Genomic DNA, 19,851 nt, shown 5'->3' on the forward strand with positions numbered 1-19,851 from the left:
GGAGGCAAGAATATACAATGGAGAAAAGACAGTTTCTTCAATAAGTGATTCTGGGAGAGCTGAACAGCTGCATGTAAATCCACGAAAGTAGAAAAATCCCTTACACTATATGCAAAAATAAGCTCAAAATGGCTTAAAGATCTAAATATAAAACATGACACCATAACGTTCCTAGATCAGTCTCCCAACGTGAAAGGAATAAAAGCAGAAATAAACAAATGGGTTCTAATCAAACACAGAAGCTTTTGTACAGTAAGGGAAATCATCAACAAATTGAAAAGACAACCCATGGAACGGGAGGAAATATTTGCAAACCATGCAGCTGATGAGGGGATGATAACCCAAATACACAAACAGCTCATACAACTCAATATTTTAAAAAAAAAACCATTCAGAGGGGAGAATATAGCTCAAGTGGTAGAGCACATGCTTGGCATGCATGAGGTCCTGGGTTCAATCCCTGGTACCTCCTCTAAAAATCAATAAACCTAATTACCTCCCCCCCAAAATAAAAAATAAGTAATACAATAATAAGTAAATAAAATATTTAAAAAAATTCAAAAATTGGGCAGAAGACCCAAAAAGACATTTTTCCAAAGAAGACATACAGATGGCCCACAGGCACATAAAAAGATGCTCAACATCACGAATTATTAGAGAAATGTAAATCCAAACTACAACAAGGTACCATCCCACGCAAGTCAGAATGGCCATCATCAAAACATCTATAAATAATAAATGCTGGAGAGGGTGTGGAGAAAAGAGAACCCTCCCACACTTTCGGAGGGACTGTAACTTGGTGCAGCCACTATGGAAAACAGTGTGGAGTTTCCTTAAAAATCCAAAAGTAGGTCCAGCAGTCCGACTCCTGGGCATATATACCCTAAAAGGGTAAAACTCTAATTGGAAAAGATACATGGACTCCGTTGTTCATAACAGAATAATTTACAAGAGCCAAGACATGGAAACAACCCAAGTGCCCATCCACAGGCAATTGGTTGAAAAAGATGTGAGGGCAGAGGGAAAGCAGTGAGTGGTTGCCACACACCCTTGTGGCTTCAACTCCTCTGGTTAGAGGCTCACTCCCCTTCTCAGGGCTTCAGATGCCTGCCTGGCTGGCGCGGCCATCACAATGCCACCTCGACATTACCACCCAGGAGCTGGTGTTGGTAAGAAGGTGAAAAAACAAACGGGGTTGGGGGTGAGGTTTCAGGAAATTTATTTCTGTTCCTTGGACCAGAGGAATTCTCTGGAGCCTTTTCTGTCCACACTGGGTGCACTTCTAGGTTTCAAGGTGGGCAATCCTGGAAGTAAAAAAACAGAAAAAAGGTAAACTCACCGTGGAATGTTGAATCTGACATCCCTGCTTCATCTGCCTGCTGTTACTTACTTTCAGTCCTCTGAGATCCGCTCTCTGCCTCTGTCCAGGATTTATAGTTGTGATCATGGGGAGAAACCAGTGGGCGGTCCTCGCTCCATCGTCCCAGGACTGTCCTCTTGAAACCGCATCTCTCCTGACCCCTCACTTGCTTCTCCGTGGACCTCATCACTGTCCACCGTGCCACACGTTGCATGTCGTCCGTGTCCTCTCACTGGGATGGAGGTCCCCACAGGCAGGGCCACGCTGGACCACTGGTACCCCCAGCGCTCGAACATCCCCAGCAAATACTTGTTGAATGAACGAGCCAGGCTGCAGCCAAGGCTTGAAAGCTGGGTCTTGTCTTCTCAGTCCTACACTCTCCTCTGAGGGCCCCACTTTCTCAGCACTCCTCAGACAGGCAGGAAGGCATGCCCACCCCCTCCCTTTGGTTGGCAGAAAGGCCCCGCAGCATCTCAGTCTGGCGGCTCCTCATCACGCAATCTGTACCCAGCCCAGGCCAAGCAACCTCGTTTTAACACAAAGCCACCGCCTCTACCAGGGCTTTCGGCTTCCACTCCTGCATCCGCAGCCATAAGTGAGTTTAAGATATAACCACACTTCGGACTCTCCAGTGATTCCCACTCCTCAGGACTCAGGGCCCAGCCCCTCCATGCCGCTCTGCCTCACACCTGTTTGCTGTTCTGTGCAGATCGGTTCTTTCCTGGCTCCTCTGCCTGGAATGCTCTCTCCCTAGGAGTCAAGAAAGCTAAGTCCTCTGCATTCTGCTGTTTCTCAGATGTCAAGCCTGAAGGACTATCTCCAGACCCCCACGCCCGCCTCCCACCAAAAGTCGCTGCCCTGTCACCTTCCATCTCTCTCTATCCCATTATTTCCCCTTTCCTAGTGGCCAGGATGGACCAGAATAGCTTGAGTTGTCTGTGTCATCTGTTGGCCTAAATATGAAGAAGTAAACTGAGGAAAGCCCCAAAGATGAGTTTATTCAGGACTAAAAGAGGAGCTGCAATTCAGGAAACTCTGTAGCAAGGTCCAGGAGGGTCTGTTGAGGGTTTGAAGCAGGTTGTATTAATGGTCAGGGAGAGTGTGGTTCGGGTCAGTTAAAAATCAAAACCAGAAAGGGACCAGCCTTGAAAACTTGCCAAGCAGAAAAAATCCATTCAGCCACACAAACAAAGCTCATTTCAGCCCACTTCGTGAGACCAACCCAACCTGGGTCATCTTTGATTTATGCCCCAGGCAAAACTTCCCAAGTTTTCATACAAGACAACTTGTGATCAACCACCCATTATCTGGGAAAATTCCTACACTATCAGCTTTCTGTCATCAGGCATTGATGGGAATTTGTTACCAAAGCAAACTTGGGTGCATCCACCTGGGTGCAGGGAAGGCAGGCTACCGGCACTGGCTACGGCGAAGGAAAGCACAGCGTTTATTGCAGGGTGCCGAGCAAGGAGTCCAGGCAGCTAGTACTCAAGAGACCTGAGCTCCCTGATGGCTTTCAGGGAAAAGTTTTTAAAGACAGAGTGAGGAAGGGGGTTGTGTCTGTCTGATCAGCTCATGGACATCCTTCTAATCGGTTGGTGGTAAGGTGGTCAGGAGTCAACACCATCATCCTTCTGGTTCCAACCGGTCTGGGGTCTATTGCTGGTGGGCAGCACGCACTTAGCTTTTCCCATCCGGTGGGGATTTCAGTGTCTGCAATGAAGCTCCAAGGACATGGCTCAGAATATCATCTAGAGCCCATGAGAAGAAAGTTAAGGTCCTTGACTATGTTTAATGGCTAAACTATTTCGTCTTGCTTGGCTTTTTCCCTTTGGTTCTGCATTTTCCTACTTAGATTAAACTTATTCTTTGGAACTTAGGGAAGGCCTAGGAAAGTTCTTCTACAAAAGAGAGGCAGGTGGAGGACATGGTTTGGTGGGGTCGGGGGTGGGAGGTGTCTAACCCAGGAAGGTCCCACAGGTCTCGCTCAGTCTTCCTGAGGGCACATGTGTGAGATTCTCCACTTGATACCCTCCAGTCCTATTTTAGGTTGAAATTCTTTCACATATTCCTTTCCCCACTGGAGTATCAACCCCCCACCTGGCTCCCTGATGGACCCCTGGGGCAAAGGGACAAAAAGTAGACGCCTCCAGCCTTAGGGTGGAGAGCCTCCATCTCGGGGGCTCAGAGCTGGGAGCCCCTACGCTGGGTAGGCAGCAAGGCTGGAGGGAGGGGTGTCAGAGTCTCTCTCGCCTCGCTTTTTTTTTTTCATTTTTTTCTAATTGTGTATCTGAAAGTATCCTGCACTTAACACAGGTTATTTGTATAATCAGAATGCCTCTTTATGTGTTTTTTTATTGTTGTTGCTGTTTGGGAGGAGGAGGGAGGGAGGGAATTAGGCTAATTTATTTATTTTTAGAGGAGGTACTGGGAATTGAACCCCAGCACACACTTTACCACTTGGGCTACACCCTCCCCCCACCACAAGCTTGAAATGGCCTCCCACCCACCCTTGTCCGTTTTCAGAAACGTGGCAGCGGGTGGGAAGACATGGGGGACCACAGATGGGCACAGTGGCCTCTGCTCCTGGGGCCTCTTGGGGACATGCATTCAGGATTTCTTTTTAAAGGTGGTTCCCGCTGGAAGGAATGAGCCTGGCTTGGGTGAAGGCAGAGCGGGAGAGCGTAGCCAGATGTGGGATAAGGATGCAAAAAAGGGGCACGAGAGGAGAGAGACCCCTCTGGCCCTCCCTGGCCCAAGCAGCCAGACCTTCAGCTCCCAACTGTCCTGGAAACCCCGCTCTGCCCAGCTCAGACCTCGCCCCACACTGTTGCCACTTCCCGCAAGGCCAGACCTCTTCTTTCCCCAGGGCCAGAGCCCTCACCTGCTCCCTAGCTCTGCCCACAGCAACCTTTCCTCCTCCTCCGTCCCTAGTGGAGAGGGTGCCACAGCCCCTCCGAGGCTGGCTGTCGGCCACAGGCTTCCACAGGGCTCCTGCATCCCGCAGCTCCCCTTGAATCGAGCAGTGTCCCTACCGAAACTCAGGCTTGTCCCCGGTTGTGCTGAGTGACTAGTGAATGTGGCTGGGATTTTTTGGGGGGTCTGGGAACAGGGAGGGGCCGGACGGGGCTGGGAGCCCCAACCTTAGGGGGAGTCTCCCCCTGGAGAGCCCTGCTAGCCCCCACCTCCCAGGTTTGCCGCAGGCCCGGATTCTGCCCTTCAGGCCCAGCCCTGCTGGGGCCCCACCCGGCCCCGCCCAGCCTGGGCTCCGGGCCGTGGGGACCGGAGGCCGCTGAGGCTATTTTGAGGCCAGCTCCTGGCCAGCCTTGCGCACGGAGCCCTGCTACTGGCCACCTGCCGCCGCCTGTCAGGCCTGGAATGCTGATCGGCAGTTGGCTGGGTGGGGGCTGGGGACAGACTGTTATAAAGCCAGGGGCGCTGGAGGGGCACCTGTCGCCGTCGGGAACCTGCCACAGCCCCCACCGGCACCATGTCCGCCCACCACCGCCTGGTGATGGTTCGGCACGGCGAGAGCACCTGGAACCAGGAGAACCGCTTCTGCGGCTGGTTCGACGCAGAGCTGAGCGAGAAGGGGGCCGAGGAGGCCAAGAGGGGCGCGCACGCCATCAAGGATGCGAAGATGGAATTTGACATCTGCTACACGTCGGTGCTCAAGCGGGCCATCCGCACCCTCTGGACCATCCTGGACGGGACGGACCAGATGTGGCTGCCCGTGGTGCGCACCTGGCGCCTCAACGAGCGGCACTACGGGGGCCTCACCGGCCTCAACAAGGCGGAGACGGCGGCCAAGCACGGGGAGGAGCAGGTGAAGATCTGGAGGCGCTCCTTCGACATCCCCCCGCCCCCCATGGACGAGCACCACCCCTACTACAGCTCCATCAGCAAGGTGAGCGGCCGCGGCGGGGCGGGGCGGGAGGCAGGCCGGGGTGGGGGGCGGCGGGCGGGCGGCCGACCGCAGTGTGGGCGCCCCCAGGAGCGGCGGTACGCGGGCCTGAAGCCCGGGGAGCTGCCCACCTGCGAGAGCCTCAAGGACACGATCGCCCGGGCCCTGCCTTTCTGGAACGACGAGATCGCCCCCCAGATCAAGGCCGGCAAGAGAGTGCTGATCGCAGCGCACGGGAACAGCCTGCGGGGGATCGTCAAGCACCTGGAAGGTGAGGCCCGCCGCCCCGGGGCGCGGCCACGCGCTCCCTGCGGCCGGCCAGCCCCCAGCTCCGCATTCCAGCACAGCGCCCGGAGTGGCGCTTTCGGACTGTGAATCAAACACGGAGGATTGAGAAATCATTTAAAAAAAAAAACAGCTTTGTGTAAGTCCCTACCTGTGTGTGCTGGGACACTGTGTAAGAGGAGTTTCCTTCGGAGACTGTGGGTGACAGCGTCCAGCACCGCTGACCCCGGGCCCAGGCCCTGCTCAGGGGCTGAGGGGCCCACGGCTGGCCTGGCTTCCCAAACACAAGCCCCAGGTGAGAGGAGGGGTGCCCCGGGGGGGGGCCTCTTGTCCAAGGACACCCACCTGTGAGAAGGCAGGGCCACCCAGCTCTAAGTCCCGGTCTGAGTGACCCTCGGCAGGGCTCAGCTCACGCCCACTGCAGGCACAGGTAAGACCACCAAAAGAAGGATGCAGGGTGTGGGAACCCCTGGGGACCCCAGGTTGCGAGCTGGGCTTCTCTTTAGGGGGGCAACCCCTTCCAGCACGACAGCCTGGCTGGCCCCAGTCCGCCTTCCCCAGGATGCTGCGTCCGGCAGACGCCTCACAGCCGGCGCTGAGTCTAGCAGGTGCAAAGTCGATCATCCAGCCCCGTCCTGGGGGCTGGCCTAGGAGGAAAGGATGCCCCGAGGCGAGGCAGAGGGACTGGGGCCTCCCACTTACGCATTTCCCTTGAGCCCTCCTTGCACCAAGGGGGTGGGGTGGCAGGACAGCAAAGGTCGAGCTGCTATTCCAGGCCAGGGGCTGCGGGAGGCTGGCAGGGTAGGGTTTCCACGAGAGACTGCCTCCCACCTGGCAGGGCCTCCCGTCCACCTCGGCCACCAGCAGCCCCTCTCACGGTCCCTACCCCTCTCCCTTCCTCAGAAGTACCCCTGCTCCTCTGCTTAGGGTGCCGAGAAGTTAGAACTCTCTAGGAACCAAATGGTTAATGTCCCTTCTGAACCCAAGTATCCACCAGTCTGGCTGGAGTTCACGTCGGGCCGCGAGGACCAATGGCGTCGCCCCAGGGTGGAGCGGGGTTCCTCCGTTTACCACAGCTATTTCTGTCGCTTGCTGTCTCAGGTCTGCCCTGACCTTCTCGAGCCACACTTCTGCGGCCTTGCCGTCAGGGACGGGAGGGCTGAGCCCGGCTGACGGCTCTGTGGCCCGCAAAGGTCACGGAGCCCGCGGGACGCAGGAGCAGGCGGCTGCCTAGCGCACAGGCTGGGAGGGGCTGAGGACCCTGTTCCCCCAGGGATGTCGGACCAGGCCATCATGGAGCTGAACCTGCCCACCGGCATCCCCATCGTGTACGAGCTGGACCAGGCGCTGAAGCCCACCAAGCCCATGCGGTTCCTGGGCGACGAGGAGACCGTGCGCAAGGCCATGGAGGCTGTGGCCGCCCAGGGCAAGGCCAAGTGAGGGGTGGGCTCTGCCAATAAAGGTACCTCCTCCCGCTGCCTCAAGTTCACTGTGGCCCCGGACGCCCGGCACGCGGGCTGCCGGAAGCCCACCCCCAGCACCGGCTCGCACTACAAACACGACCCCCGGCCCCTGCTGCCCGCCCAGCCTGCCTCAGTGGGCGGCGTGACCCTGGGACCACGGGCAAGAGCCTGTCCCCATCCCCGGCTGTCACGTACTCCCTGCCAAGCCCCTAGGGTGACCCCCTAAGCTGGAGAGCGTCGTGGTGACCCTGCTCTGTATCAGTGCCCGGGGCTACTCAGGGAGGGTCCTAGTGACCCAGTCCTCCCTGCGGTCAGCGAGCACTGCAGCCAGGCCACCGCTCCCTTCAGACTGCCTGCCGTCCTGTCCCTGCAGCCCCAGGGTGGGAAGGGCGAGGTGTAGGTACGCTGAGCCCCGCCTCCTGGGTGTCCCCTCGTCCGGTGACAGAGAAGCAAGCAAACCCGATTCATGGGGCATGCACACCTGGGGCGGGCCCTGTCGCCTGTCTTGAAAATCAGGACATGGCGAGGCCTGCCCGCAGCAGACAGGGAGTGCCACCTGTAACCAGGTGGGACTGGCCACCACCTGGGGCCGGCAGCCTCCTCAGTACTGCCTTTGACCCAAGCCACTCCCACCTAGCACCTTCCGGAACACGAGAGGGGCTGTAAGTCCCCAGACGCTCCGTGGGTGCCAGGTGCCTCACTGCGTGCACACTCTCATGGCAGGGATCAGGGTGGTCCTCGGCCCCTCCCAGGGAACTGAAATGAAGGAGGCGGACTTCCGGCACATCTTCACCTTTATGCCTCTTCCAGGCGGCTAACGGTTGGTCAAAGGTCTGAGGGCATACGTCACCCACACCCGCCAAAGACACCCAGAAAGGGGCTTGTTCCCAAAGGGGGCACTCAGGCCACAACAGGCTAGATCAGAACGAGGGCCTGTGTGGGGCAATTCTTACTCCAGAAGCAGACACGAGTGGGCTGGGGCAGAGAGAAGGGACGACAAAAGGAAGAGGCCACTGTGGTCACTTTTCCTGAACCGGACCAACTGAGCAGCACCCAGCAGGCCCAGCAGACAGGAGGGAGCCGCGTGCGAGGCCCCGCCGCGTCTGTGGGCGTTCTGCCTCCTTCCGCCACGTGTTCAGACGGGGACTCCGTCGTCCGTCTCCACTGCCCCCGGCCCAGGCAGAGGGACAGAGAAACGAGGAGCACAGAGCAGGATCCAGAGAGAGTAACGACTGCGTCCCAAATTGTCACGACCCACTCCGACTTTGGTCATAAACTCTGAAGTTCACTGTCCCCAAGGGTCGCTAACAGCCACCACCCCTTAGAGACAGGAGGAAAAGGAGAAAAGGGCCAATGCAGAAGGAGGGAGGCCTCCAGACGCCCCTGCAGACCGCCCAGCTCAGCAGAGCCGCGCACCTGGAGCGGAGGTCACTGAGAGGCTGGCCCCGGACAGGGCGCGGCCAGTGTCCTCTGTTGGGGGGCGAGGGCCAGGCTGGTCGGGAGGGCTCGGGAAACCGCTGGGAGCACGCCGGGAGGCCACCAGGTATTGCTGCGTTTGGGGTAACAGAGGCGAAGTCCCCCAGGCCAGAGGGAGCCCAGGGGCATGTCCTCGTCAGGGGGTCCCACTCCCGGAAAAGCGCTGCTTACAACCCTCACGCCACCGCTTCCAGCAGCGAGGAAACCACGTCCGGGGGGGCGCGGGCGAGGCCGGCGCGCAGCTGCAGCCGCCCCCGGGGGGCCTCACTCAATGAGCTCCACGTAGTTAGCAGGGAACATGCCAAAGTGGCCGTCGGGCCCATAGCCACGCCACCAGCCTTCGTCGATCACCTCGATGCCCGTGATCAGGTTCTCAGGGTCAAAGGAGATCTCGGTCTCGTCGGCTGCGGGAAGGCGAGCCCAGACGCTGTGCTGGCGGCCCTGGGCGCCGGCCCCCAGTCTGCCCTCGTGCAGCTCCTGTGCCCCTTCCCCTAGGACACCCCTTCCTACAGCGGCAGGTTCTGGGCCCACCGCTCCAGCGAGAGGCTGGAATGTGGTGCTTCCACACGCCAGCCTGCTCCCCAAGGACTCCACCCAGGGTCAGCAGGGTGCCCGCAGCCAGGCCTGGCCCATCCCTCTGGTCACTAGAGCAAGGGGGCAACCGGGTGCACACCAGGGAACAGCCAGCAGCTTCCCAGAGCGCGCAGGGCGGCCTGGGCTGTGCAGGGCGTCCACCCACTCTCCCTGCTCACCCCCACCCCCGTCTTCACTTCCGATGCCCCGTGGGGCTGTGCCCCCGAGGGAGCCCCCACATCCTGCCTCCTGCTCCTGGGCCCTGTGGTCCGAGGGGGCTAGCCTACGGCACATTACCTGCCTGGTAGTCATACAGGGCCCGGGCACAGAGCCCTTTCCCACTCAGCCCCGGGTAGTGGTCAACGTGCTCGGAGCTGCCATCTTGCTGCTGCACCTGCCCGTGGATGGGAAAGCACAAGAGAAGTCTGGGGTCCTTGTTACCCCGGATTCAGCCCTGCCCGTGGCCAGGGCTCATGGCAGACTTGGGGGAAGGGGCCCGGCACACGGAGGGCAGGAGCTACCTCAAAACCGAGCAGGGTAATTCACAGGCAGTGAGCCATGGAAGAGCCAGGCACCCCACGATCGGCGTGGCCAGGGAGCGCGCTCCCGGGCACGGGGCCCCTTCTGTCCCGCCCTGCCGCAGGGAACCCACCACTGGAGGCTCCTCGTAGAGGGTCTCCTGCTCTGGGGGCTCCTCGTACACGGCCTCTGCTTCCACCTGCGCCGGACACGGCGGGGCGCTGGGCACTGGCTCCTCACGGGGATCTGCACAGGAGGAAGCAGCCCACTGAGCCTGGGGAGGAGGACGGACATCCCGTGTCCCCCTCGCGCCCCCAACCCCATCCTGGGGCAGCTGGGTGCCTTGCCTGCCCGGGGCCTTGAAGGGGCGTGGGCCGCCTCTCTGCTGAGAGGGGTCTCCGGCTGGGTGAGCTGCCTCTGCAGGAAGGGGCTCCTCAGCTTGCCTGAAAACCAGTGAGAAACATGTAAGGCCTCACGTAGCTGCCAAGAGGGAGAACCAAGCGGTCTCTGCCTTTTCCACGTGCTGTACTGCCCGGAGGGCAGACCTGTTCTGGGACAGCGGCTGTCACACAGGGAATGAATGGCGACATGGAGCAGCTGCGGGAACACCACGCCACAAACACACACCGTACACTCCAGCAGCCCCGGGGGGTCACGCTGTGCAGTGTTAAAGTGCAGACCAGCACTGCAATCCAATCTCTTTCTGGGGACCAGAGAGGTGACAGACGCAGGTCCCTGGGACTCAGCTAACAGCCAACGTTTGAGATGTACCAGAGGTTCACAGGGAACCCACTCTGGGGCCACACGTGGCCCCTCCTGTCCCACCTCCAAGAAGAGGTCAAGAGCAGGAAGGGGACATTTGGGTCCCCGGCTCCCCTCCTGGAAGTTCCCCTTATTCGCCCATCCCTGTCACCTCTGATACAGCTGTCACCAACTCGGGAGGCCCTGCACTGGGACTGCAGGCTCGCCTTCAGCCTCCCCCGCCTCACAGCTGGGCCCAGAGGGAAGCCTCACCTGGCTGGGGGCTGGAGATAGATGTGGTGGACATGGCCCTCTCCTTCTGCTTGAAAATTTCCCGGGGGTGTGGTGGCTGCTGGCAGACAGGCTCCTGGCGGGGCGCACACGGACCCCGCAATGAGTGAGGACCCGGGGCCCCTCGGCCCACCTGGCTCCCTGCAGCCGAGCCCGGAAGCCAAACATTGAAGCTGAAGGGCCCACAGGCCTCGCCCAGGACCCGGCGTCGGGCCAGGCAGGGCCCCGGCAGTAAGCCCCTCCCGCAGGCCTGCTGGGCGGGGCGTGCGCATGAGCAGGAACACACGTGGCCACCAGGGCTGACGACAGGCAGCCCGCGCACCTGTCCGGGACCCGCCCCCGGGGGGGCAGGGACACGCATCCGAGCCTCACCTGCCCCTCTCGGCTCCTGGAAGCCACCTCGTGCTGCTCACTCTTCCTGCGGGGAGGGGCAGAGGGGAGAGCTGCAGCCGGCCTCCGCCCGGCCTGCCTCCAGGGGGCACTCTGGAGGGCGCGGGAAGTCGGGGAGGGAAGGCCGGCGCCAGGCGGCAGCCCCCCCCTCACCTCTGCGGGCCGGCCTGCTCCTGATAGCGCTGCTCGCGGAGGGCGGCCTCCCGCAGCTCCCGCTCCCGCCGCTCCTGCTCCAGCCGCTGCCGCTCCTCCTCCGCCCGCCGCTTCTCCTCCAGCCGCCGGTTCTCCTCCTCCTTCTGCAGGGACAGCCGGCCCGGCCCGCCCCACTCAGCCCCTGGCACAGACCGCGGGCGGGCTTCGCGGGCCTGCCTTCTGTCCCCGTCCCCCCCAGGCAGCCCGCAGGGGCCGTGGGCTCCAGAGCGACACCCACAGGCCTTGTTACGTTAACACCTCTGAGCCTCACTCTGACCCTCCGTAAATGGGCGCTGACAGGCACCTTTGTTCTACAGGCTAATTGTAAGGAAAACTGAGATACAGCGAGCGAAATATTTCATGTCTGGTGCGTCACAACGCTCCACAAACGCCAGCTCTCATAGCCGTCCTGCCCTGGGCAGCACTCACCTCGGCTTTGGCCCAGAAGCTGTCTTTGCCGACCCTTTTGATCTCAGACATGGCGTTAGTTTTCTGGTACACGGAGCCCTGCGGGGGGACAGAGGGTTCGCTGCGGGGCGGCGGGCAGGGGCGCAGAGCACAGGTGAGAACTGTCAGGCTGACAGCCAGCAGGTGGAGCAGCGCCTGGCCTGCTGACCCTTAAGGAGACTGGCACCAAGATGGCCTGAAAGGCCCTGGACACTGCCCAGCGGGGAGGCTCAACCCCAGACAACACTGGCGGAGGCTCTGGCGGCAGCAGGCCCTGGGGGACGGAATCCAAGGCGGGAAAGGCCCCTTGGGCTGCCTGAGATTCCCGGAGGCTGGCGGTTCCGAGGCCGTCCTTAGGTGGACGGCCCACCAGCCGCCGGCGGCTGACCGCCATGGCAGAGCCCCCTAGGGCCCCAGCTGTGCGCCAGGGGACTCGGCTCCCCAGCCAGCTCCAGGCACAGGCCGGCAGGTGTCTGCCCGCAACTTGGAGGGGCCTGACCGGTCTGTCCACCACCTGAAGTTTCTCCAAAGTGGCCACCACCCAGGGCCGCACCGACCATGTTGGTGCCGTGGCCTTGAGGCGGGGTGGCATCTCCCTGCAGAGAAACTGTGATCACGCAGACCAAGCGTCAGAGCTTCCGGACAGCCGGCGGGGGGAGCCACCAGGCACAGTCAGGGGCTGCTCCTCGTGCCCATTCGGGCCCGCCCCCCCAGGACGCAGCTTCTGCTCCCGTCAGGCATGGGGCAACCACCTGCACCTCGATCCAGGACAGCGGGGAGCCCAGCCCCTCGAGGGATAAAGCACAGAGGGCAGGTCCAGTCAGTCTGGAAGCCAGGAACTTCAGTCCTGCCTGGCCGCCCCGGGCCCAAGGAGCACTCACCACTGGGGCCTGGGGGCCTGCGTCCTGGAAGCGGCCGCTCTCCTTGTGGAAGGCGTAGTTGGCACCCGAGGCCCTGGCCACCTTCTGCATGATGCACTCGGGCTCCACGTCCTCCTCGGCCCTGGCGTTGATGGTCACATGGGCCCCCTACGGCAGGAGCAGCAGGTCACGAAGGCAAGGCACCGCGACCCCAGGAGGGGACAGGCGCTCACAGGGTGCGGGCAGGAGGCCCTGCCGGGAACCAAGGCATGCTCTTCTCGAGCCCTCAGATGTTCATCCTTGCCCCAGCTTGTACGTGAGGCCCGTGCCAGCCACCATGTGGCCTGTGGCCTGTTCCTGGTGCTACAGACAACCCAGGCAGGGCAGCGCTTCATTCTAGTCAACGAAAACTAAACCTGAAAAAACACCTGGAAACAAGCTCTGTTTGTACAAAATGCACGTTACTGATTTCTTCATGAGAAGTCAGACCCACGACCTCAGTTACTCAGTAAGTCTGGGGCCCTCTCTTTCAGCTCCAGGATGGGGAAACTGAGGCACACCTGGATTACTGGAAAACAAAGTCCTGAGTCTCCTCGCCAGTAGTCAGAGGAATGAAAAAAGCAAGCTGGCAAGCGAGGAACAAATGCTGTTGGATACAAAATGCTTCTGAAACCAAGCCAGGTTCCAGTGTATGGTGACAGACATGAATACATTCAGCAACGGGCTGGTAAGGAAAGCGACAAAGGGAACATGCGTGGCGAGGCTGTGGGCGTAAGCGACTGCCCCTCCCCTCCAAATCCTGACAGCACTGCTCCAGCGCGGTCTCCTGGTGGGCCTTTGCCCGTCCTCCCCGCTGAAGCCAGCTGCCAGGTGGCTCTGGCTACATCCTGAGCAAAGGGCCCAGCGGCCTCTGCCCAGGTGGAGCATCGTGACGTGGGCGACACCTTCACCCCTGACTGTGGTTCCCGCTCACCCCCACCCTGGGACCTTGGGACCCGGCGAACTCTGAGGCCCCGTGGGGAGCTGCCCTCACCTTCAGGAAGCTGGCCATGGTGCTGACGTGGTTGGCGCACACTCCCTTCCGCACGTCATTCACACCCTCGCCGGTCTGCAACACAACACGCCCGCCATGACCCGCCACTTCCCCGTGTGACCCAGGTCTCCCTCCAAGGCCACTGCCCACCCCAGGGACTTAGCAGTTTCCCTGTGTCCCAGGAAAGAGAAAACTGCAGAGGACACCGTAAGCTCCCACACCTCCAGGCCAGGGAGGTCCTTGGTGTGGATGGTCACCAGCTCCCACTGTGGGGCGGTTACCTTAGAGCTCCCTCGTCCCCACCCACGGGGCTCCATTTCATTAGAGCCCCTAGAGCCTTCCCAGCCCTCATCCAGCCCCTCTGCTCCCTCACGATGACCACCCCGAAGAGGGCAAGGACGTGAGTGTTCCGGGATCGCCCATTTTACAGGAGTAGTCCGGGCTGGGGAGTGAGTTCTGCACTCGGAAGGCCCCACGTGTTCTCTGGGCCACACTCAATCAGTCCACTGTCCTGTTCATTCACCAGATTTGAGCTGCTCCAGCACACAAGGCAGAGGAGGAAAGAAGAAAAGGGGGTTCTTCCAGGTCCCACCTCGATGGGAACTCGAAGCCCGCAGGCTGCACATACCCAGTTGACGAGGACAAACTTGGGCAGGCCGGAGTTGGGGTCCTTCACCCTGCAGAAGGCGTACATCACCTTCCCGCTGTTCAGCTCCTCCACCATCTCCTCCAGGCCCCCGTCTGCGGCAGTGACGAGGAGGGTCAGAGGCGGCCCGGGCAGCCGGCACCCGCCCTGGCACCTAGTCCACCAGGGACAGAAACCCGAGCTGCCTCGAAGCCAGGGTTCTCAGCCCCGCCTGCGTCAGAACCCGTCTCCTGGGCCTGCCCCCACTGAGCTAACTTACAAGAACAGGAGGGGACCCGGGGTCTGTGCCTGTGAAAAGCACCTGGGGTGATCTTTTTTTTACCCACACTAGTCTATAAACCACTCCTGTAAACCCACAGGTAATTCTAGAAATAAAAATGTCATGTCTGCGGCAAGCCAGGCAGGCACCAGACCTCCAAATGGAGGGTTTCTACGATTTTACCATTTCCTAGACTCCACAAAGCGACCTGGATTAGCAGGGCCCGCTGTGAGTCCCCCTGCCCCCACCCAGATGTCTGCTCAGAATCCAGGGCCACCCAGGGGGTCCCAAGCTGATGTTGACATCCCACAGCCACACAGGGGCTCGGCTCTTACACTCTCTGCGTAGGGATAAGGGAGTGATGGGGACACAAGAGTGGGCCACCCTGGGCCATCCTCCCCCAACACGGAGGCTGTGACCTCCAGCATGTACTGGAGTTTGGGGTTCTTATCAGGTACCCCAAACCTCCCCAGACTGTGAGGAGTAGCTGGCTCAGCTACTTTAGCTACGGGGCTGCAGGGAACCAGGGGCGGTCCCGAGGCCCTGCGCCGGGCACTCGCGGCAGAGCGTGAACACCACTGCAGGGTGGTATGAGACTCGGCTGAACTCCGCACCTCCCAGTCCCCTCCGCAGCCCAGCGCCCCCGAGACCGCCGCCAGCGGCAGTGCTAGGAAGGGCACCGTCACCGAGTGGTGCTCGTAATAGGGAGGGGCTTTCTATCAACAAGTCAGCCGAGCCATTGGTGAGAAACAAAGGGAAACCAAGCTGGGTCACGCAGGTCAGCTGAGGAGTCAGGGTATCAGGCGGGGGGCCTGCAGTTCACAGCCCAGTGTCTCGGCCCAGACCCCTCGGACAACCTCTGCCCAGCACTGGCCGAGGGCCACCTCCGCCTGAGGAACTTCCTCACCCCGTATCTGAGAAGCACTGGTCCAGGCCACCGCGTCCCAGCTGACCACGTGCACTGACGTGACCGCGTGGGCGAGGGTGTGCCCTGCAGGCACTGAGCCCCCAGGAGGAGGGCAGGGGCAGGACGTCGGCACCTCCTCCTACTCCACCGGCACCCAGCTCCCAGGGACCATCACCCTCCCAGCCGCAGCCCCGGGCTGGGTGTGCGGCACGGGCCGGGCCCTGGGCTGCCTGCAAGCTGGAGAGCGCAGGCCCGCTTCCCGTCCTGGCTCCTCCCGACTGCAACACAGACAGAGAGCAGTGCTGCCTTGCACCACGAGGCGGAGAGAGCCGAGAAGGACGTATTTTCACTAAGAAACACCTGAAACCCAAAGGTGGCCAGACTAGCTGTGAGGGCATGGGGCCCCACACTGCTCGGTGGAGGCCTCTGCCCTGCCTGCGGGGCTGCAGCCGCTCTGCCTGGTCCAGCCCCGGATCGGGGGACGAGGGAACTCCCCAACATTGACACTGATGTGGGGTGGGCTCACCCTAAGCCAGGGAAGGTGTCACTGCAGTCAGGCCACATGCAGGCGACACCTACGCACCGAGTCTCCTGCCTCCGGCTGTGATGGCTGAAATGCCAGCAGAGACGGGGCACTGACGTCACGGCTCTCCCCCCTCCGCGCACCCCATCCTCCCGTCCTCCCGTCCTCACTCCTGACGCCCCACAAGAGCCCCCCGCTTCCTCGCCTGATTGTACTCACCCCCAGTGCCGGCCACACGTATGTCATTGCTGTTCCCTTCGTAGGTGAAGAGAGCCCTGAAACAAAACACAGACAGCCCTGTAGCCGGCGCACGGGTCACCGTCTGTCCTTACTGTAGCCGCCAGGGCTCCGTGCTGCACCCCAAAGGGCTCAGCCCGACGGCAGCGCTGCGGGCTGCCGCGGGCCCCGCGATGAACTCCGCCGGCAGGACCCCGGCCGCCTGCTGGGCCTCGCGGGGCGGCAGCCTTCTCAGCTCACCTGAGCGGCTTGTGATGGACAAACCTATGGTGACGGGGAGCGCTTTGAAGAAAACTACGCTGTGACGTTTTATGGCAACTTTCTAGACATTCATGTGTGAAATACTCGCCTGGCTGCCGGGTTTGTGAATTTGAACCGACAAAAGATACCTGCACGTTCCTGAAACCAGAGCACCCCAGCAGAAGCAGGAAGAACCCCTGCGCTGCTAGTGATGCGCAGTGCCCTGGTGCCTGCCTGCTGTCTTCCGGGCAGACGGAAGGGTTGGCGGAGCAGGTGTCTCTGGGTCCGAGACTCTTCCAGCAGACACAGACTTTTATAGGTGGCCTAGGGCATCACAAGCCACAGGGGCCATGACTCAACGTGGAGTCAGGCCCCTCACAGGACAGGTTCCTTGGTTGCGCAAGCTCTGTATCTAGAGAGGCCACGCCTTTCTTCTCCTGTTAGACTAGTTATTCATAAGAATTCTGGCAAAGACTTGGGCTTGTGCACTTGTGCCTCAGAAGGGTTGAGAGAAGTATGATAGATCTGATTAAATCCAGGCCGGGGACAGTCCCTTGACCAGAACAGAGGGTGCTGAAAAAGAACATTCTGAAAGAGGTGGCTTTCCTGCGGTCCACACAAAGCCCCTGCCGCCAGCACCGACTCTACGGGAGCTCAGCTACAGAGAGTGCTGGAAGGCCACAAGGTGAAGGGGTTAACCCACTGGAGGGCAAGTCAAAGGTAAGACCCTGTGTGGTGCGTCATCTCCCCGTGCTCCGGAGACACAGCAGGAGGCGCTCCAGGGTCGACAGTGTCAACATCAACTCAGCCTCCCCAGGGCCTCGCTACCGCCACTGGGCAGAGTTGCGTAAGCCTGGGAAAGCCAGAAGAAATTGTACACAGACCCAGAGATCTGGCTGGAGGGGAGGACGGGCTGCCGGGGAAGAACCCCTGCTTTCCGAGAAAGGAGAGAAAATACAGAAGGAGAGAAACACTCAGAAAAACGGGGGGAAACAGACTTGGGAGGTGCGGACAGCCGGACTCTGGTGGCCGGAGTCCTGCCCAGCCTTCCTCCTCTTCTTAAAGGCCACAAAGCTCCGGCTGCTGAAGACAGGGACACCGGACAAGCAGCAGGGCCCAGAGATGGCTGCTCAGCTCAGCTCGTCCAAGAAAGGATGCAGCAACTGACAAAAGCCGAGCTCCGTGCCTGCCACCTGCCCTCTGACTTCATTCCCCTCCACCCTGCCCCAGCCTAAGTCATTTTCTTGAGTATTCCCAGGTCAGAGGCTCACCACACATTCAATCAAATCCCACTCTTCTTTCAAACCAACATGAGGAAAAAAAAATGGTGTGCTGGCTCGTGCAGGCCTACGGCTCAGGCAGTGTGTATGAACACTGAGCACCTTATAATTCACTCTTTCCAAAAACACACATGGAGAAGCTGCTGCTTGCTGGTGATGGCAATGCAGCTAGGAAGCCCTGCCCGTGGAACATACTTTCTGATGGAAGACACCAAGGAACACACATATCACCACTAATGTACGGTCAGGTGCAGTGAAGCGGTGTGCAAAGTGAGCAAAGGCGCACCAGTATTGGGGGAAGAACCCCCTGGGGGAATCGGGAGGAAGCCCAAGTGTGGAGAGGTGGTGTTGTGGCTGGTCCCCGCTCCGCCTGGCTCCAGGGCCCAGGCCAACGCACCCACTCTGCGTGCGAACCTTTTTACGACCCACCAAACCAGAGGCCACGCCTTCCTCTGATATCCTCTACTGCTTTTTTCTGTATCCCTCAGTCCATCCTTCATCGGAGCAACGTAACAGTCCTGCTCCAGGGACAAAGATGGGGCTCACCCCACCCTTTCTGGGGAAGACAGAAAGGGGACAAGAAAAGCAGTGAGGGTGTCTGGCGTGTGTCCGAAGGAAGTCAAACAGGGAAATGGAAGAATGTGACTGCAGCTGGGGACCCAGGAACCAAGAAAGGCCTCTCCAAGAAGACAACATCAGACATGAGAAAGGAAGTTTGGGGGCCCCCTAGGAGGATGTAGAAGGGCGCTCCAGGCAGAGGAAGCAGCAAGAACCAGGGCTGTGAGGAGGAACCAGTGTGCAAGTTTAAGGAAGAGAAAGAAAGCTAGCGTGGTGGTACACAGGTGTGACCACAGCACAGCAGTCAGGAGCCGGGCCGGCCGAGGCGAGGAGCCTGGGCTTTATTCGTTATGCAACAGGAAGCCACTGCAGAATTCAAGAGGGGAAGTGACATGGTCTAGGTGTTTTTTCAACTAGTGAATGAGGACCTGCCCCACAGGATCTGCCCACATTGACGTGGCCCCAGAGATTCTGCAAACCCAGGCTGCTGGTGTTCTGAAGCTCTTCCCCAAAAGGCCTGGGGGTGAAGTAAAGGAAAGGCTACAATCCGTCCTCAGGGTCACAACAGTGCACTGCATGAGAGCCACTCTGCGCCGGGCACCAGGGAAAGCAGAGAGGAGAAAGCAGGGGCACTTGGCAAGGGGAGAGGGCCCCAGTAGCACAGCCACGCCAGCGGGCCCTTTCCCTGGAAATGAGAAAAGGCTCCAGGAAGCTGGTCACCTTGGTCCATCACACTCCGCATATTTCTCAGAACTGATTGCTCAGACCTGGTCAGTGGAAACAACTTCAGCAAAAGGGAAAGTAAGAGAGAACGACCCCCCCTACTCGCAGGCTGATCACATGAACGGGGGGCCCGGGGACTTCGGACCCAGACTCCCAGTACTACAACGCCCCGAACCCTGACAGCCTGGAGAAGGGTGTCACCGGGAGGGGGAGGGAAGATGGGACCCTTCCCCAAATAGACAGCCAGCGCTATCCTGTCATTCATCTCTCCATGGCTCAGGCATAGACAGAAATGAGTATTCTTGGCGAAGGGGAGGTTCCGAAATACACATTCACAGAGAACGAGGGACTAAACCCCTCGACCTCCCTGTCTGGCGCCTCCGGAGCAAGGCTCCCATTCCCAGACCACGCTCGGGGCCCATCCCCGAAAACGGCGTTTGGAAGAAGCCGGGCGTGGCTTCCGCAGGGAGGGCTGTGAAGGGCCCCTTTGTCCAGGGAAGTCCCCAGGCAAGAAAGGAGAACAGCCAGAGCAAAACCCAACACCGAGGCTGCCGGGGCCGAGGCGTGGCTCGCGGCGCAGGAAGGGCTGGGGACCCCCGGCGCCCCGACGCCAGGTGCAGCCGGTCCCCCCGTTCGGTGAGGCGGCGGGTGACGAGGGTGGGGACCGCACCTCCCGGGAGCGGAGCGGCGCAGACAGGGCTCCCCGGCCCGCCCTCGCCCGCCCCCGGCCGCCTCGGCGCCCACCAGTCGGTCGGGGACTTCTCGTTGACCACCCGCCCGTAGGCCTCCTGCAGTGCCGGCCCATTCCGGCTCAGGTTCGCAGCCATGGCCGACCCCGCGTTCCCCGCGCGTCCACTGCCGCCGCCGCCGCCGCCGCCGCCGCCGCTTCCGGGCCCGGCCCGCCCACGGCGGCCGGAAGCCCCGCCCCGGCGGCCGGAAGCCCC

At 60.5% G+C, this 19,851-nt stretch overlaps 2 protein-coding genes across 2 annotated transcripts; one reads left to right on the forward strand and one right to left on the reverse strand.

The window, feature by feature from the left end:
• The first annotated feature begins 4,240 nt into the window (after nucleotides 1-4,240).
• PGAM2 (phosphoglycerate mutase 2) lies at nucleotides 4,241-7,023 on the forward strand. Its single transcript, XM_072955486.1, has 3 exons — nucleotides 4,241-5,267; nucleotides 5,355-5,535; nucleotides 6,823-7,023. Exons 1-3 carry the CDS (start codon nucleotides 4,851-4,853, stop codon nucleotides 6,987-6,989), a joined length of 765 nt encoding a protein of 254 aa, XP_072811587.1. The 5' UTR covers nucleotides 4,241-4,850; the 3' UTR covers nucleotides 6,990-7,023.
• A 765-nt stretch (nucleotides 7,024-7,788) lies between these two features.
• DBNL (drebrin like) lies at nucleotides 7,789-19,849 on the reverse strand. The gene is made up of 13 exons (XM_072955485.1): nucleotides 19,652-19,849; nucleotides 16,089-16,144; nucleotides 14,163-14,275; nucleotides 13,535-13,609; nucleotides 12,523-12,669; nucleotides 11,624-11,701; nucleotides 11,156-11,298; nucleotides 10,985-11,030; nucleotides 10,595-10,688; nucleotides 9,928-10,023; nucleotides 9,714-9,826; nucleotides 9,359-9,455; nucleotides 7,789-8,892 (listed from the first exon to the last, which is right to left on the reverse strand). Exons 1-13 carry the CDS (start codon nucleotides 19,732-19,734, stop codon nucleotides 8,753-8,755), a joined length of 1,281 nt encoding a protein of 426 aa, XP_072811586.1. The 5' UTR covers nucleotides 19,735-19,849; the 3' UTR covers nucleotides 7,789-8,752.
• Between the last annotated feature and the right edge of the window lie 2 nt (nucleotides 19,850-19,851).

The sequence above is a fragment of the Vicugna pacos genome, chromosome 36 (genome assembly GCF_048564905.1).
Source record: "Vicugna pacos chromosome 36, VicPac4, whole genome shotgun sequence".
Taxonomy (NCBI): domain Eukaryota; kingdom Metazoa; phylum Chordata; class Mammalia; order Artiodactyla; family Camelidae; genus Vicugna; species Vicugna pacos.

Bases quoted from the DNA above. Each gene is read 5' to 3' on its own strand.
- PGAM2 (XM_072955486.1), top strand. From the start codon at position 4,851: ATGTCCGCCCACCACCGCCTGGTGATGGTTCGGCACGGCGAGAGCACC. The intron at 5,268-5,354 runs GTGAGCGGCCGC...GGGCGCCCCCAG, and splicing joins ACTACAGCTCCATCAGCAAG to GAGCGGCGGTACGCGGGCCT. The intron at 5,536-6,822 runs GTGAGGCCCGCC...CTGTTCCCCCAG, and splicing joins GATCGTCAAGCACCTGGAAG to GGATGTCGGACCAGGCCATC.
- DBNL (XM_072955485.1), bottom strand. From the start codon at position 19,734: ATGGCTGCGAACCTGAGCCGGAATGGGCCGGCACTGCAGGAGGCCTAC. The intron at 11,299-11,623 runs GTGAGTGCTGCC...CTGTCCCTGCAG, and splicing joins GCTTCTGGGCCAAAGCCGAG to AAGGAGGAGGAGAACCGGCG. The intron at 11,031-11,155 runs GTGAGGGGGGGG...CCCTCCCCGCAG, and splicing joins GAGCAGGCCGGCCCGCAGAG to GAAGAGTGAGCAGCACGAGG.